This window comes from Dipodomys spectabilis, unplaced genomic scaffold (genome assembly GCF_019054845.1).
Source record: "Dipodomys spectabilis isolate Male_0828 unplaced genomic scaffold, ASM1905484v1 ptg000094l, whole genome shotgun sequence".
Lineage (NCBI taxonomy): Eukaryota > Metazoa > Chordata > Mammalia > Rodentia > Heteromyidae > Dipodomys > Dipodomys spectabilis.
The window spans coordinates 2,953,224-2,969,116 of NW_024870771.1; the positions used below are offsets into that span (position 1 = coordinate 2,953,224).

The 15,893-nt window shown below is 38.8% G+C and overlaps 1 protein-coding gene across 2 annotated transcripts in view; it reads left to right on the plus strand.

Moving 5' to 3' along the window:
- The window catches only part of Fat3 (FAT atypical cadherin 3), a 525,564-nt gene that overhangs the window by 403,324 nt on the left and 106,347 nt on the right, over positions 1–15,893 (plus strand). For both annotated transcript variants that reach the window (XM_042685232.1, XM_042685233.1), the window contains exon 6: positions 7,367–7,506. In XM_042685232.1, the coding sequence (XP_042541166.1) occupies positions 7,367–7,506 (140 nt within the window). The remainder of the gene's footprint in view (positions 1–7,366; positions 7,507–15,893) is intronic.

Here is a 15,893-nt window from a genome sequence, read left to right on the forward strand (position 1 = left end):
CATCCTTCTAAATGACCATCCTAATACTAAGCTTTCAATTCCTTTGTCATTGCCACTTAACGTGTCTAAAATAGGACCTCTTTGGAGACACAAGGCATATCTCCACTTCATCTTTCTGCAATTTTCAGCTCATTAAGATATGATCAGAGACAGCTTCTTTCTTCGTGATGTACACACTGATGCCTAGTCTTCTGTTGTCTTTGTAGCTACCTCTGGTGATTATTACTGCCTCAGTGAAACCCAGAAAGTACATTTATTTCAGTTTCAGCACATATTCCTTGTGCCAGACCAACAGGAGCATGTGCAATGATGATTTCTTAAAAGCAGCCCAAAGAAGAATATAGTCAAGACCAAACAAGACATAGGACCCCTACTGTGCTATCCTGAATGCTAGAATGAATCCTCAACCACCAACTGTCTCTTTCCTTTGCAGGCCAGTTTCCAGGCATCTCTCACACCTGCAATGGACCTGTCTTCTCTCCCTTCCATGGTCCATGCATGCACCTATCTAGCCCACTACACATGACACCCACTGCCCACATACTTCAGGGTGTCCTTGATTGTACTACACTTTAGAACTTTAACAATCACAGCTCTGCAACACTCAGTATGACCAACCACATGACCCATTATCCAGTAATTCTCCACATTCTGACATGCATATTTGTGTGTAGATAAGCATGTCTGCTAGTACTATCACCTAATGTGCAAGCATTAGTGGTTGTATGGCAAGGTTTTGTTTTGTTTTGTTTTGTTTTATTTTTGGGCTTGAACTCAGAGTCTGGGTGTTGTCCTTGAGCTTTTTTTGCTTAAAGTTAGTGCTCTTCCACTTAAGCTATAGCTCTGCTTCCAGCATTTTAGTAGTCATCTGGAGATAAGAATCTCAGGGACTTTCCTGCGCAGGCTGGCTTCAAACCTTTACCCACAGATCTCAGCCTTCCGGGTGGCAAGTATTATGGACATGAGCCACCAGCATTTGGCATGTTTCATTTATGTTTATCCCCTCTCCTTTCTTAACTTTTGTGTGTCTTCTTCCATTTTTCCTGCAATGCTTCTACTAGGATGACTAGACTTAGCAATTTGTGACTGGTGGTGATGCCTTAAGCAGCCAGGTTGGTAACCACTGACAACTCCTGAGACCTTTCCAGAGTTAGAATACCTTCCCATTGTCAGGGAACCTCAGCATCTCTAGCAAAGTTGTTGACAGAGAGAAAGTTACTTTGCAGATGACAACCTTCCTACATGGAGTTCCCAAGGACTGCCTGAATGCAAAGGTGGACCATTATCTATCATAGGACCCTAATTTTCATATTTCCTTTGTCTCTGCATTTCTAAACATTGCCCTCTTCCTATGGAGACCACTCATTTTTGGGGCACTGAGTAGTTCTTTGAATGGAGTTTTACAGGGCTGTCCCTTTAGTATACTGCGCTCATCTCATAGATTGCACTTGGTAAATATGGCAACATCTAGCCAACCTTCTTCTACAACTTGAATTTACTGGGCCAGATGCCCAAACAGAGGAGGATTGTATTTCCATTCCTACCTCTAGCCAATGTCTTGAAACATCAACTCTTTATTTCACTGTGGAAGTGAAATCCTCTCCCCAGGTACTGCTTGCTTTCTGTTCAGAAATGGTTTCCCCTTCACTAAATCTCCCTTTTGCAAATCTTCCTCATCTGTCAGAGTCATTTTTCCTCCATCTGCTGACAGAACCTTTTTACTTCTCTAAACACCTATTCTTTTCTTTATCATATGCAGATGTTTTGTTCTTGCTTGCTTATCTTCAGTCACAGAAATTTCCTTCTCTTTCTTCCCTCCCTCCTTCAAGCAGTGCAGAGGGGACAGAGAGCGAGAGAGAGAGCGAGAGAGAGAGAGAGCACTATGCCTAGTGCTTCAGGCTCAGTGGGTGAAGTGAGTGCTATGAATAAACATATAGAAGCACAGTATCAGCATGATTTGCAATGAAGTCTTAGGTTAAAATTAAAGTCCTACTCAAAACTCATGATTCATCCAAGAGAATTAACACTCTTTCCAAACAGGTTCATACACCAGGGCAGACACTGAGGCCAAGTGCACAGCACCCAGCATAGGCACTTACAGTTCACAAGTGCTCCAACTGATGAATCCTCATTAGCTTAGCAGTAATAATGACTGCTTCAACATTTTTCCCTCTGGGAATATGATCTCATTTCCAAATTTACCAGATTCTCATTTCACTGCATTTCTTTTTCTCCTACCAAAACATTCTATGGTAAAGAAAGAAAGGACTCTTGCACTAAGGGTAGGCCAGTCACTTCCTTCTACCTCCAGTGACACCAGCACTTACAACCAGATTCTCTTCAGCGCCCAGAAACAGAAGCCCTGCTTATAACAAAGTTAGGAATGCTGTAATTAAAAGAAACCATAATAAAGTTCAGCAGTTGTGTGTTTAAACAGACCAATGCACAGCATGTTCTGCTCTGTGGTAAAATGGAAAGAAAAGAAAGGGAACAAAAATAACCCATAATCCTTTGTGGCTTTATCACATAGCTTCACACTTTTTGGGAGACTATGCTTTCAGCTCAGCCGTGCCTGATTTACATACCTTCCAACGTGCTTGCAATCTGGTTCACAGTTCCGTTTTTGAATCTTTATGCTGGTGGCAAATATTTGAATTGTGAAGGCTACCATTACTATACACTTCAAATAATTCTTCTTTACTCACAGTTTCATGAGGGATACTGACACCCATTTTTCAGCTTTTCATCTGAATCCAAAAATGCTTTTCTTGTGCACAGAAAGCACTTAAAGTATCTTTATTTGCCTCACCAAGTTTATAGAGAGGAGAAAAACTGTCCTTAGGAAGTATTTCTCTGATAGTGAGATGCAGCATACAGGCGCAGTCTTCTGTTAGTATCTTCTTATGTTGTAGCCATGGAAAGATGATCTTGATTCCTGACTGCTGCTGTCTCATAGGCTTAGGCTTGTCCTCTGTTAATTATGTCCACTGCGGAGGCCAGCTTATATAGAAGTGGTCAAGCAGGCATATTAGAATTTTCTGATAGTGTTGCTGTAAATTTGTTTTCTGATTAGATACAGGTATCTTAGCATCTTCTAGAACACTGTCACCGACGTCTCCTGAGAAAAGCCATGTCCTTTCCAATACAGCCACTCCTCCAGCAAAGGGACATTTTCTCTGTCATTCATTTGATATCAAATATTTCATTCCATGTAGTCTCCTTTCCCTACCTTGATCCCCAAATAGGGCTCTTTCTCTATACCACTGATCTCATGCATAGATGCTCATCTAAAGAAACTTTGGAAAAATAGAAAAAAGACTAAAAATTCTTCATATCAATATGTTTTAGAAGTTAAACTTAAAGCTAGCTTCTAGAAGGAATTTTTCGACCTACTATGGTTCCCTGGCCTCTTTCTGGTGTCTCTGGCCTTCCTTGCAAACAAGTTTCAGCCTAGTATTGTGCTTGCTTCATTTCAAAGCAGGTAGTTCTTCGTGACCACACCATAGCTGGTGTTTGGCCTCCTCCTGAAGTTCAGTGTACATGCTGAATATGAGTGAACAGCGAGTATGATGCCCTCCCTTCACTGGGATTCAGCCATTCAGTGCTCCCAAAGCTTCTCACATAATGCTTCTCCCTGGTGGTTAGTAGATTTGAGTTGGTATTTTTACAATAGCACCTGTTGTAGAAAGAAGTCATATGCTAGGAAGGGACCAGGATGCTTCTCTAAAGGAGACTGGTTTTCCACTGCTGAATCTTTTACAAAGAGATAGGGGATGTTTCCTTCCTATTTTTAAAGTAAAAGTTGACTCCATTATGGCCCACTGCCTTACCACCCAATAAATTCCCACAGCAATTGTTGCTTCGGAGTATTTTTATGCTAGACCTGTTTGTAAAGCCCCATTTGCTATGTTTAACTTTAGAATACAGTAGAAACCCAGTGTGCCTCTTCTGCTCTTTGCTTACTCTATTACTCCTGTCTTTACCCAAAAAATGGTCCAAAAGGAATGTCCCGAATGTGAATTATCTGTTATGTGGGCTGTTCACAACCTTGCTTTTACCATCTCTGCCACATCCCCCTGCAGGACGCTCAGGCTGTGACATTTTTAATTTCCCACATTGTTGAAACTCAGAGCAATTGGCACCGTCCTCCCTGCCCACCTTTTCTTTAGCCTCACGCTGTTGCACTCAACACCCTCTGGCTTTGCATGTTCTGTTACTGGCTCTGAGGAAGCACATCTTGTTTAAATGGAATGTTGCTAGTGAAAATGGACTCCTTGCATTTGATATGCTCACCCCCTAGATGATTTGGACGTGGTTTCCTACAAAAACAGGAATCAACCTTTGGGCTAGAAGGGAACCAGAAAAATGAGGCCCTGGGGAGAGCTATGGAGTCGTTTATGAAGTAGGGGGCTTAGTATAGGTTATCAGGTTACCAGAAGATTGATGGTAAACTGCTGGTCTGGATTCTGTATCCTTTGTCAGAAATTCATTTGAGAGCTCAGTATTGTTGTTTAGTGTGAAATCTTGGCTTACCTGGGAGCTAATGTCCTGGTAGTGTGTATAGAGACTTTAGGCCATACTGGTGGAACTGAGACTATCTCAATAGGCCCTTTACAGTCACTCACCTATAGAGGTTTCTGATTTGTAGTAATTGATACAGCAAAACACACGCGCGCACAGATTGATGAGCAAAACACACGCACACACAGAGGGACAGAGAAAGAACTATGAAAATTGACAGCCAGAAAAGTTTCCCAAAGCACATTTTGGTACAAAACAAGTTTTAAAAACTCGTATGATTTGTACACATTATGCAAAATAGGTGTATTTTACAGGACTAGCTGAGGATGGGTATGTATTCTGTACAGGTCCCAGAGCAAGCATATAAGTTTGCCTCTTTTAACCAGTTACTAAAACAGGAACCCTTCATGCATGCATCCACAAATTTTGTTCTCAATCTTGAAAGTAGAGCAAACTGTTTTGTAGTTTACATGATTTTAATTTGATCTTTTTGTTGCTGATACTAGAGTTTGGACTCAAGACCTTATATTGACTAGGCATGGGCCTGCCACTGAGTGAAGAATAAAGCCCTGGTTATTCTTTTGACAGTGCCTTTATTTTTCCCTAGTGTGTCCAAACCATGATCCTCCTATATACACTTCCTGCAATCACAAGGAGAACTGCAATATCTATCTACTGGTTGAGATGAAGTCTCATCAACTTTGGATCCAGTCTGACCTCTTAATTACAGGCTTGGTTATTTTGTCCTTACCTACACATTTTAAAACTTCAAAATAATTATGATTGGAGGATGGCCTATTTTCCCCCACTACCTTCTAAATCTTAGTCCAGACTTAAGAAAATAAACAGAGTATAAAAAATTCCAATTTAATTTAAATATGACTGAAAAAATGTGACTTAATGACCTCCAAATCAACTTGAGAAGTTGCATTTTTGTCTTTTGCACAAGTCTTGTAATGTTATGTTCTTTCTTTGTAAGTTTTCATGGCAAAGATTTTGTTCCAGAATCTACATCTTGATAGCAAGACATTTTTCTTTGCTCATGAAAATGGTTATGCCAGGCACTGGAATTTGGCTTCCATTTTTTTGTGTGTAGTTATGAATGAAATATTCCCTTTAAATAAGAATCTGTAACCTTTTTTAGACTAGACTCCCCAATCCTTCTCCTGTTTATTCTTCAAAAGACTGTCTTTGGAAGAAACATTGAGTGTTTTCCATAAGCCAATTAAAGGTTTTATTTGGAAGATAAATAAGTAAATTTTTTTAAAAAAAATGTTATCTTCTCTAAGCAATTCTCTGGTAACCCTGTATCTCTATAAGTTTAATTAAATGTCAAGGACAATTATGTTCTTTCTACAAATTAATTGCTCCTAAGTACACATGACAGCTGTGAGTGATAGGTCAAATATATTTGACCACTTTTTTTGGAGGAAGGAAGTACTGAGCTTGAATAAGAATACTCAGGCAAGCTGGCTTATCAACAACAACTAAAAAACTATATTATTTAGAGTGTTATTGTATTTCAAATTCTAGTGATTCAGGTAAAATTTCCCTTTCCCTGAACTCATCTGCCCATTTGTAATTGTAATACAGAAATATACTGTTCATTGATGAGCAAATGCAATGTACACAGTGCAGAATTTTTTTAAAGCCAATGTTTGTTTTCTAAAATATGAAATTTAATGAATGCATAATTTGGAATACTATTGTGAAATAAGATTGCTATCTAGGCCCAAAATTTATTGACACAATGAAGTTTTAAATTAAAATAAACCTTGTGAATTTCAATTAAAATTGTTCCAGCATTCATAATACTCTCTTCCTACCCCATTAAAAAATGTTTCAGAGCCATTTGCCAGTAGTTCATGAGTATAATTCTTGCTACTCTAAAGGCTGAAAGCTGGAGGATCGTGATTCAGACTCAACCTGAACAGAAATGCTACAAAACTCCATCTCCAAAATAACCAGAAAAACCCAGGCTCAAGAATGGTTTAAGTGGTAAAGCTCCAGCTAAGCAAGCAAGCTGAGCAAGTGCCAGGCCCTGAGTCAAACCTTAGTAGCAGCAAAAATTGGGAAGACCATAAAGCACACTTCGATTCACAGAGATAAAAACTATTCAACAATTCCAATACTACTTCAGACATATCATTTCCAGATAGTGATTTTTATCTGACCCACAAAGGAAAAAAATAACTTTTTATATAAACTGATTTACACGTTGCTGTGGTGTAAGCTAGTGTTTGCCTTCCCTTCTATGCTGATTGCATAAACTTTCTACTCTTTTAGAAGAAATTTAATTCACACTGTCAATATGGCCAAAAGTTTCTATAAATAACCCATCTTGCAGAAGTCTACCATTTATTTTAGCATTTTATTTCTGACATTGAATTGAGAAACTTGGAACTCTACCAGCAAAATGTTTACTATAAATCCTACAGTAGGCTTAGAAGTGTCTACTGATTTTACTCATGATAACTCAACTATTTCTTAACTTAGAACATTTCCTTTTTCAGAAAAACAAAAAGATTTTCAATGTCATAGCACAGAAGCCCCAAGGGGTTAAAGAGCTATTAGCTTTCTAAATATTTTATGGAGTCAACTTATGCTTCACTACTCATGACATTACTGCTGAGGTTTTCTTTGAAATGCATTTTTGTGATTTTAGAGGCTATGTTTTGAAATACAAATTAAGTGAGAAATAAAGAAGTCCCACTAAGATGTACAAATTGGAACTGTATGGATGCTTGTCCAAAAATATTTCTATGTAAGCCCCTGTAAAGTTATATGCTTCTGCACATGCAATGACTTCACTGTGCTGACTCTGTTGTTTCTGTGAAACCCCCAGGGGGGAACTTTGACAGCTCTTTTGATGCAGAGAAGGGTGTGGGGACCATTGTCATTGCAAAGCCTCTGGATGCAGAGCAGCGGTCCATCTACAACATGAGCGTGGAAGTCACCGATGGGACAAACGTCGCTGTCACTCAGGTGAGAAGCTGTGACTGAGTATCAGGAATGAGGAAGGATTTGCTAAAGTCAGAAGTACAAGAAAGGAAAAAAATGTCTAGGAAGTAATCAGATATGTTCATTGGATGACAGTGTCCAAAAGAATCATGTGAACAAAAGAACTGATCTGTTGTGTTATACACATTCACAAGAAATTTCAATTGTTTATGTGTGAATGACACAACATATCTTCATTATTGCCTTATCACTTTAATTATAAAATTTACTTTCCTTGAACTTGCAAAGAGGTGGATATTCAAAGTGTTTGCTTTAACTCACCTAAAAGTCATCCTCTGACTTTTAAAATTATCTTTAAGATCTTTAAGTAGTTGGACAAAAGGACATATATTCAGCATGTCAGTGTATGAGTTACAATACATCTTGATCAGTGTCACACCTTCCATCATTCTGATTTTGTAGACACTGAAAGTTAAAGATAGAGAATACTTAAAAAGCGATATCATATTCCAGTTCACACAACCTTAATAAAGAACAAGGTGTCTCATGGTGTCAAGGACCTCAGACTTAGTAGGCAGATACAGTGTCTCCAGCCCATTGTTGTCTTGGTTTTCAGGGTAGGGTCTGGCTTTACGTTCAGGCCAGCTTGGAGTGCAATCGTTCTATGTGTGCTTTCCTGTGTCTGTGAGGATGACAGTGACTGACTTGCTCCCTGCCCTGGGTGTGATGAGTGAGATGGAGTCTAGTGAAGTTCTCTGTCCAAACTGCTCTTGAATTGAAATCCTCCAATCTCTACCTTCCAAGTAGCTAGGAGTATAAACTTGAGCTACTTACCTGGATATGTCATGGGTTCATACTGGCTGCACAGAAGGATCCGCTGCATGTGGACAGAGGTCCAAAGCACTGCTGTCTGGCCACACCCTTAGGGACCGACCTACAGTAGACCTCGGGACACTTCTTATATTTTGTGTCTTGAGTACATAGAGAAGGACATGGAGAACTAGGTAGAGAAAATCTATGGCTTTCTCACATGCCATAGAACATTTCCCACAGTGACACATATACAATACTAGATAAGAATGAGCCAGACTTGCCTTAAATATAAGATTCCATCTTATTTTTCACCAGTGGACCTAGCCTTGTTACAGCAACAATCTGGCACATGCACACTCACACACACACACACAACCCCTGCTTAGAAGGCATCACTAATTTTGACCAAATTTTTCCCCCCACTGGGCCTTCCTGTATCCTCAAAATCCTTCTAAATACAATGCTTCAGGTAGGAAGGATAAGTTTTTGCCAACCCTAACACAAGCAATTATTGATTCATTTTAAGTATGATGTAAGCGTTTCTAACTATGCAGTTTTATAAGCACATTTTATGTGCTTATTTAAATAACTGCCTCTCCAAAAGTATAATAATTCTTTTTTGAGGGGTCAGTTGATCATCAAGAAGTTGAAAAAGTTAATAAGGTTCATTTTAGTACAGCTTCCTTTATTTTTACTTGAATGTACACAGAAACATCGAGCAACATTCACACAAATTGCTAACATGTGACAGTTTATGATCCTACAACCTGTGTTGCTTCCTGTAACTAGGATGACTTTGTGACTCTTTGCCTTAAAGACTCCTGCTTATATTTGTTGTCCTGCATAGTTATTAATACTACCCCATTCACTCTCAAAATAGCCCCACTTGGGACAATAAATTACATGATCTTCCCCATCCAAGCCTTACTGCTTCAGATATTTTCAAGACTAACACCAAGACAGGAAAAGACCTGCAGGCTAAAGTCCTATGGGAACTGCACAGTCTAAAAGCATGCCCCAGACACTAATACAAAACAACCCACTTGTATTGCAAAGTCATTGCTGCTAATTCATTATAAATGTGAATTTGAATTAGATTGGAAAAGCAGCCATTTCTTAGCATCTCCAACCTCAACTTTTGAAAGCTACAATTGAGAAATGGAAGGCATATTTGATTAAAATACAAATGAAGTACGGGATCATATTCATTTCCCAACTTTTCTCTAGATTTTGTACTAGTTGAATTAAGTGGCATTTGGCTTGTCCAGAATGTTATGGGTACCCATTGGTTATTTTTAGGATAAGTGAGTGAGTAGTAGATACCGAATATTTACTCAAGGGTTTTATTGCAGAATCAAAGGTATGCTGAATCAAAAAGCCACACAACTAATTCCTGTCAATCAAATTGATATCTATATTTATTTATATCTAAAAAGACACATATCAATCAAACTTTTGTATTTTCATTAAGCTAGATAAGAAATAAAGTAAGGCAAGGTATGTTAGCAATTGGACCAGCAGGAGGGAGGTAGCCTAATGGTGAGGATGAATGTAGGTGACTATGGTTGAAATATAGTATCTGTATTTATTAAACTAAGACAATGGAATCTATTGAAATTGTGTTATGAAGGGAGGTAGAGGGATGACGAGGAGAGAAATGGAGGGAGGGAGTTTGATCATGGCATATTATATCCATATACAGAAATGTCCAAATGAAACCCACTTGTACAATTTGAATGCTAATAGTTTTTAAAAGAAATAAATAATTTAATAAAATTCATTCTACAGCCATTTCTTCAGTTCATACCATGTTCTGTATAAGTGCTGGAGGTAATTAAGAGTATTTGCTTGCTTGCATGTTGGTTTGTTTTTTTGGATGAGGTCTCTCATCTATGACTGCCAGGCTAGATGGGGCACATACTACCTACCCTCTGCCTCACCTCTTAAGTGGCCAGAAGTGAAACTATACATCATTGTACAGCCAGTAATACAAAGTTTTAAATGCATATAAATTAAATGGCCTCATTTCTAAAGAAAATTGACAGAGAAACATATATTGTAAGCCTGGGTGCATAAATTGTTAGAATTCACTTCTTGGTTTTATTTCAGACTGAAAAACAGACTTATTTCCAGAGTATTTCAGAAGGAGTTAGAAAATTAAGGTGAACTTGAAGGACCTTCTTGGTAGGGCCAAGTTACAGAGGTTAATAAAACATACCAAAAGACTTTCTAACCAGATATACCCCATTCACACTGTGTTTCTAGAGCCATGATCTTCTTAAGAAGTGAGAGCTAAGGACTCCCAAAGCATAAGCTAGTGTGACATCATCACCATCAGCAAGGCATCCCTCTGCCTGGGCAGGCTGTTAGACATGATTGCCATCTGGGCCCTCCAGTTGCCCAAGGCCTCCCTGGAAAGGGTGACAAGACTGGTGCTCTGAATCAGCCAATATCTTCAATGTCATAAATGTTTTAATGAAAGATGATTGGGAAATAAAAGCTATTCTAGATTTCTTTTAGAAACCACTAATGCACACTCCAATTTCTGATGTTAGGCAACTTAATGATTTCATCAAATATACCCCTCTTTGTAGAACTAAATCAATATTCTGGAACCACAAAACACCTGTTCAGTATTCTGTTAGGGACTTTCTTTCTTTTGTTCATTTGGGATCAGAAGGCACACATGACACAGGATTCACATCAAGTCTAAACAGCATGTTGAATTTTATTTCACAAATGTCAAATAAATCAGAGCCTCGGGGATTCTGTGTGGACATGAAAATCCTCCTTCATCTTCAGGTTGTCCTGTTTTTCCAATTCTCATGGGATTTTTGTGTCTCAAGATTACAATATTAATGATGCATAGCATGCTTTTCCTTACTGAGATTGTCTAATGTAATGGAATAGACACTGTGGATTTCAAGTCACGAAGATGCCCATGAACTAAATGCAAGGAAAAAAAATCCCAATACTTATAAAACAAACAGACAAACAAAAATCCCTCCTGGTGAAACAAGCAAAGGTTCTGCATTATACGGTTTTTCTTTATTTTGTGTGGGATATGATTGTGCTTTTCTCAATATAGCATACCATGGATGGGGTCATCATGTTGACCTCTTAGAATCCCAAGGATAAACACTGGTGGTAGGCTTAGAAGAGAAGAAAGTAAGGGTTAAGGGAGTTGGTACTATCTTCCCTGTCAGCTGGAGAAGAGTAGAGGACGCACAAGTCCTAATGGCAAAAGCAAGGGAAGAGTGGGGATTCCCCAGGTAGAACCAGGAACACATAAACAGCAGCAACAGTGAACGGTCAGAGAGGATGGAGTTACCACACATATACACACACACAGAAGCATGACAACCAGACTGTAAGAGACGTTCTTGAACTGTGGTAGGTACATATCCCTTAGCATACAACAGAGCTAGGAATATTTGGAGAAATATCAAATTCCAAATGTACAGCATGAATTTGGGACATCCTATCTTGCCAGGAAAAGACTAGTGGACTCACATTTTTTTAAAAGGCAACTTGAATTGACTTAAGATGGCGAAGTCACTTAATACAGGTGCTATGTTTTGTAGTCAGGCTGACTCCTCACCCCCCAAAGTCCTCAAGATATCCACATTTTTTTTGGTACCAGAACTGGGGCTTGAGTTTTAGGGCCTGGGGGCTTTACTTTAACTTTTTCCACTCAAGGCTGGCACTCTACCACTTAAGCCACACCTTCACTTCTCTCTTTTTGTTGGTTGGAGATGGATTCTCCTGGTCATAATGGCTTCAAACTATGATCTTCAATTATCAGCCTTCTGAGTATCTAGGGTCATGGTGAGCCCTTGGTATCCATATTTTAATCTTCAGGGCTTTGATATGTTATATAGCATGACAAAGGGGACTGTGGAGATTTAATTACGATGAAGACAGTAAGGGAATTCTAGACTTTGAGGCAAAGACTACCCTGATCACAGAATCTCTTACCAGTTCACTTTCTCCAGCACAAGTCAGAAAAGAGGCAACAAAAGGGAAAGTCTCAGAAGTCTCAGACTCTGAGGGATAAAGATTTCAATATCATGTGGCTTAAATATGGAGCAAACAAAGCAATGAGGAATGCAGGTATTGCTAAAGAACCAGAAGAGGCTCCCAACTAACATGAAACTAGCTCTGATCCACAGATCTACAATCTGAGAGAGTTTGGGGCAGATTCATTCCAAGAACCTCCAGAAAGAACCATGTCTCTGCCAATACCTTGATTTTGGCTTTGACTTTTGGCCTGCCAAACTGTGAGATGTTTAAAAATTCTAAACTGCAATAACTTTTAATGGTAGAAACTGCTATCCTATGAGGTCTTTCAAACAAAATTGAATCTTCACTGTTAGTGCTAAGGAAGAAGTTACAAGAAGGACATTTTAAAATCTGGCTCTTTAGGGAACATGGTACTTAGGAATACTCAGTGTCTCACAGTTAGCCATGCATCCTGGGAGAATGTAATCCAACCTCCTCAAAACCCTCCTAAGGCATAGAATTTTTTTGTCAGTCGTGGGACCTGAACTCTGGGCCTGGGCACTGTCCCTCAGCCCTTCAGCTCTTGAGCCACAGCACCACTTCTGGCTTTTTCTGCTTATGTGGTGCTGAGGAATCAAACCCAGGGCCTCATGCATGCTAGGCAAGCACTTTACTACTGAGTCATCTTCCCAGCCCAGACATGAAGAATTTTAACAACTTCCCTTACACATTTGCCAAACAAACCTAAAATATTTTGTCTTCATAGCAAATCTAAATGAATCTAGAATATGGCCCTTGTAAATGGTCAGTGGATAAAAATACAAGGTAATATATAAGACTTAATATTTGTATAATAAGACTTATCAAGACTCCTTTTAAAGATTTGTTTCTCTGTAGCCTTGGGAACTGTAGGACTTAAGACTCAGCCTGTCAGGTGCCATGTCTAGAAGTACCTTTGTAAAGTGATAAGCCCAACTTTTCCCTCTAAAATCATATACCAACCTGTATCCATATTTAAACATTTTGATTGTAACAATGAGATGTACAAGACACTATGTTGTAAAACCAACTTTACAATTTAGACAGGGGGGAGGGGGCAAGGGGAGGAATGTAGCTGTGGAGGTGAGAGGGAAGGGTTGGTAGGGGAAAAACAAAGGAGGAGGCAACCATGCTTGATAAGAAATATACTCATTAACTTGCCCTTGTAACTGTAACCCCTCTGTACAGTATTTTCACAATCAAAAACTTATTAAAATTTAAGAAAATAAAAATAAAAAATCATATACCATCTCTGAACTTTCCCCTACACAAAAGTTATAGTCTGATTTATATAAGAAGGCATTTGGAATCACTGACTGGGAATTCCATGATCCAGGTTCACATCCATGCTTGACCAGTGGCTGGTCATGCCATTGGACAGTTGCTTGCTCTCTCAGATTCAGTTAGTAGGGGAAAGAAGTACTTGTTCTTTGGGATTTAATGGATTGTAGGAGTGGGGAAAAAGAGATTATGAAGACATTCTTGGAATCTGGTTCTCAATTTAAAATTGAAATAACACTCCTGATAGTTATAACTTATGTGTGTCTGACTTTTATTGTTATTTGTGAAAGAAAGCAGATATGGTGATGGCCAAATGATAATCCAAAAGTTATATTAATTTGATTCAGGAACTCAGGATAGGTCATTTTGTGCTTTTAATATGTTTTTTCTTATTCAAGTCATGCTTTGGGTTTATAAAGAGAAAAAGTAGCTCTGATTTGTATGTTCCACAATCAAACCTGCGATTAAAAGAATCTCTTTCCAAGGATGGCCAATAGACACATGAAGAAATGCTCAACCTCTCTAGCCATAAAAGAAATGCAAATTAAAACAACATTGAGATACCACCTCACCCCAGTTAGAATGGCTATAATCAAGAACTCTAACAACAACAGATGCTGGAGGGGATGTGGACGGAAGGGAACCCTACTGCATTGTTGGTGGGAGTGTAAACTTGTTCAACCACTTTGGAAAGTAGTATGGAGGTTCCTCAAAAAACTCCACATAGAGCTCTCCTATGACCCAGCAATCCCATTTTTGGGCATTTACCCAAATGTTCACAAACAATACCACACTAAAGCTACCAGCACAACTATGTTTATTGCAGCCTTATTTACCATAGCTAAGATATGGAACCAACCCAGGTGCCCCTCAATAGATGAATGGATCAAGAAAATGTGGTATATATACACAATGGAATTCTATGCCTCCATCAGAAAGAATGACATTGCTCCATTTGTTAGGAAATGGAAAGACTTGGAAAAAACTATATTAAGTGAAGTAAGCCAGGCCCAAAGAAACATAAGTCCCATGGTTTCCCTTATTTGCAATAACTAGTATATGTCTGAGTCAAGAAGAAAAGGTCAGTTAAGTTGATGTTAGGGAAATGAATCCTAAGATATGTATTCAAATTTTTTTTCTTTCATGAGATTGTTTCTAACACATTTATAAGATGATTTCTTTGTTTCTCTGTATGTTCCTCCCCCATGATATAACCCCTGCTTTCACTGTATTTGATGTTGTTATAATTTGTGGAGGGGAAGGGAAAAAAACCAAATCGTTTAAATAGGGATACAGGTGGACCCATTGCAACAATGAGACGTACAAGTCGTTATGTCGAAAACGAACTTTATAACTTTGGTAGGGGGGGAGGAGGGTTGGGTGGGAGGGTAGGGGGAGGATGGGATGGGAAGGAGAAACAAAGGAGGAGGCTACAATGCTTGATAAGAAATGTACTCATTATCTTGCCCATGTAATTGTAACCCCTCTGTACAGTATTTTCACAATAAAAAAAAAAAAATTAAAAAAAGAATCTCTTTCCAAAATGCTCCTAAACTCTTAAAACTCACAAACAGAGTTTGTTAAGCTTAGCATCCTTGTTCTGCTGCAAGTCCTATACCCCCTGGGGCTGGAGTGTGGAACCTCATTCCAAAGGTTAGACTTGACCTTCATTTCAGTTGCTCTCTAAGTGCTCTCCTAGGAGTTCCTCACTGGCCCACTTTAGGAAGCATATCTTACATTAAGGATTTGGACTTTGTTTTATCTTTCTCTCCAATCTCTTCCAGTTCAAAATGGGGAGGGTTAATTAAACCATTCTTGTTGACACTATTCAATGAGGCCAAGATTAAGAGATTTGCGCCTTCCACTCCTCTCTTCCAGGGTTTTCATTTATCCACTCTGATCAGCTAGAGAAAAGGGAGCAGCCCTAAACCTTTCTTGTATATTTAGATGAAGCAAATCTGAGGACACTACAGCTGCATGGAGATAAATAAGTCTGCAAGCCAGCATTTACATTGTAGACGTCTGTTTTCAGAAGTAAAGATAGAATCTCACTCTGTGTAATAGACATATGCCTGACATTGTATAAGAAAATCAATTTTTGAAGATCAGTTCCAATTTTAAAGACAGCGGGGAGCTTTTCTATTTAAAATAATCTCATGAATAATGTTCCTGACATGTAAATGGCCATACCAGTTATCTATTTTGTAAAAGAACAAAAGAAAAATTCATGGCAAACAAACCTATGATGTTTGCAGAAATATTGGCTGACATATGTT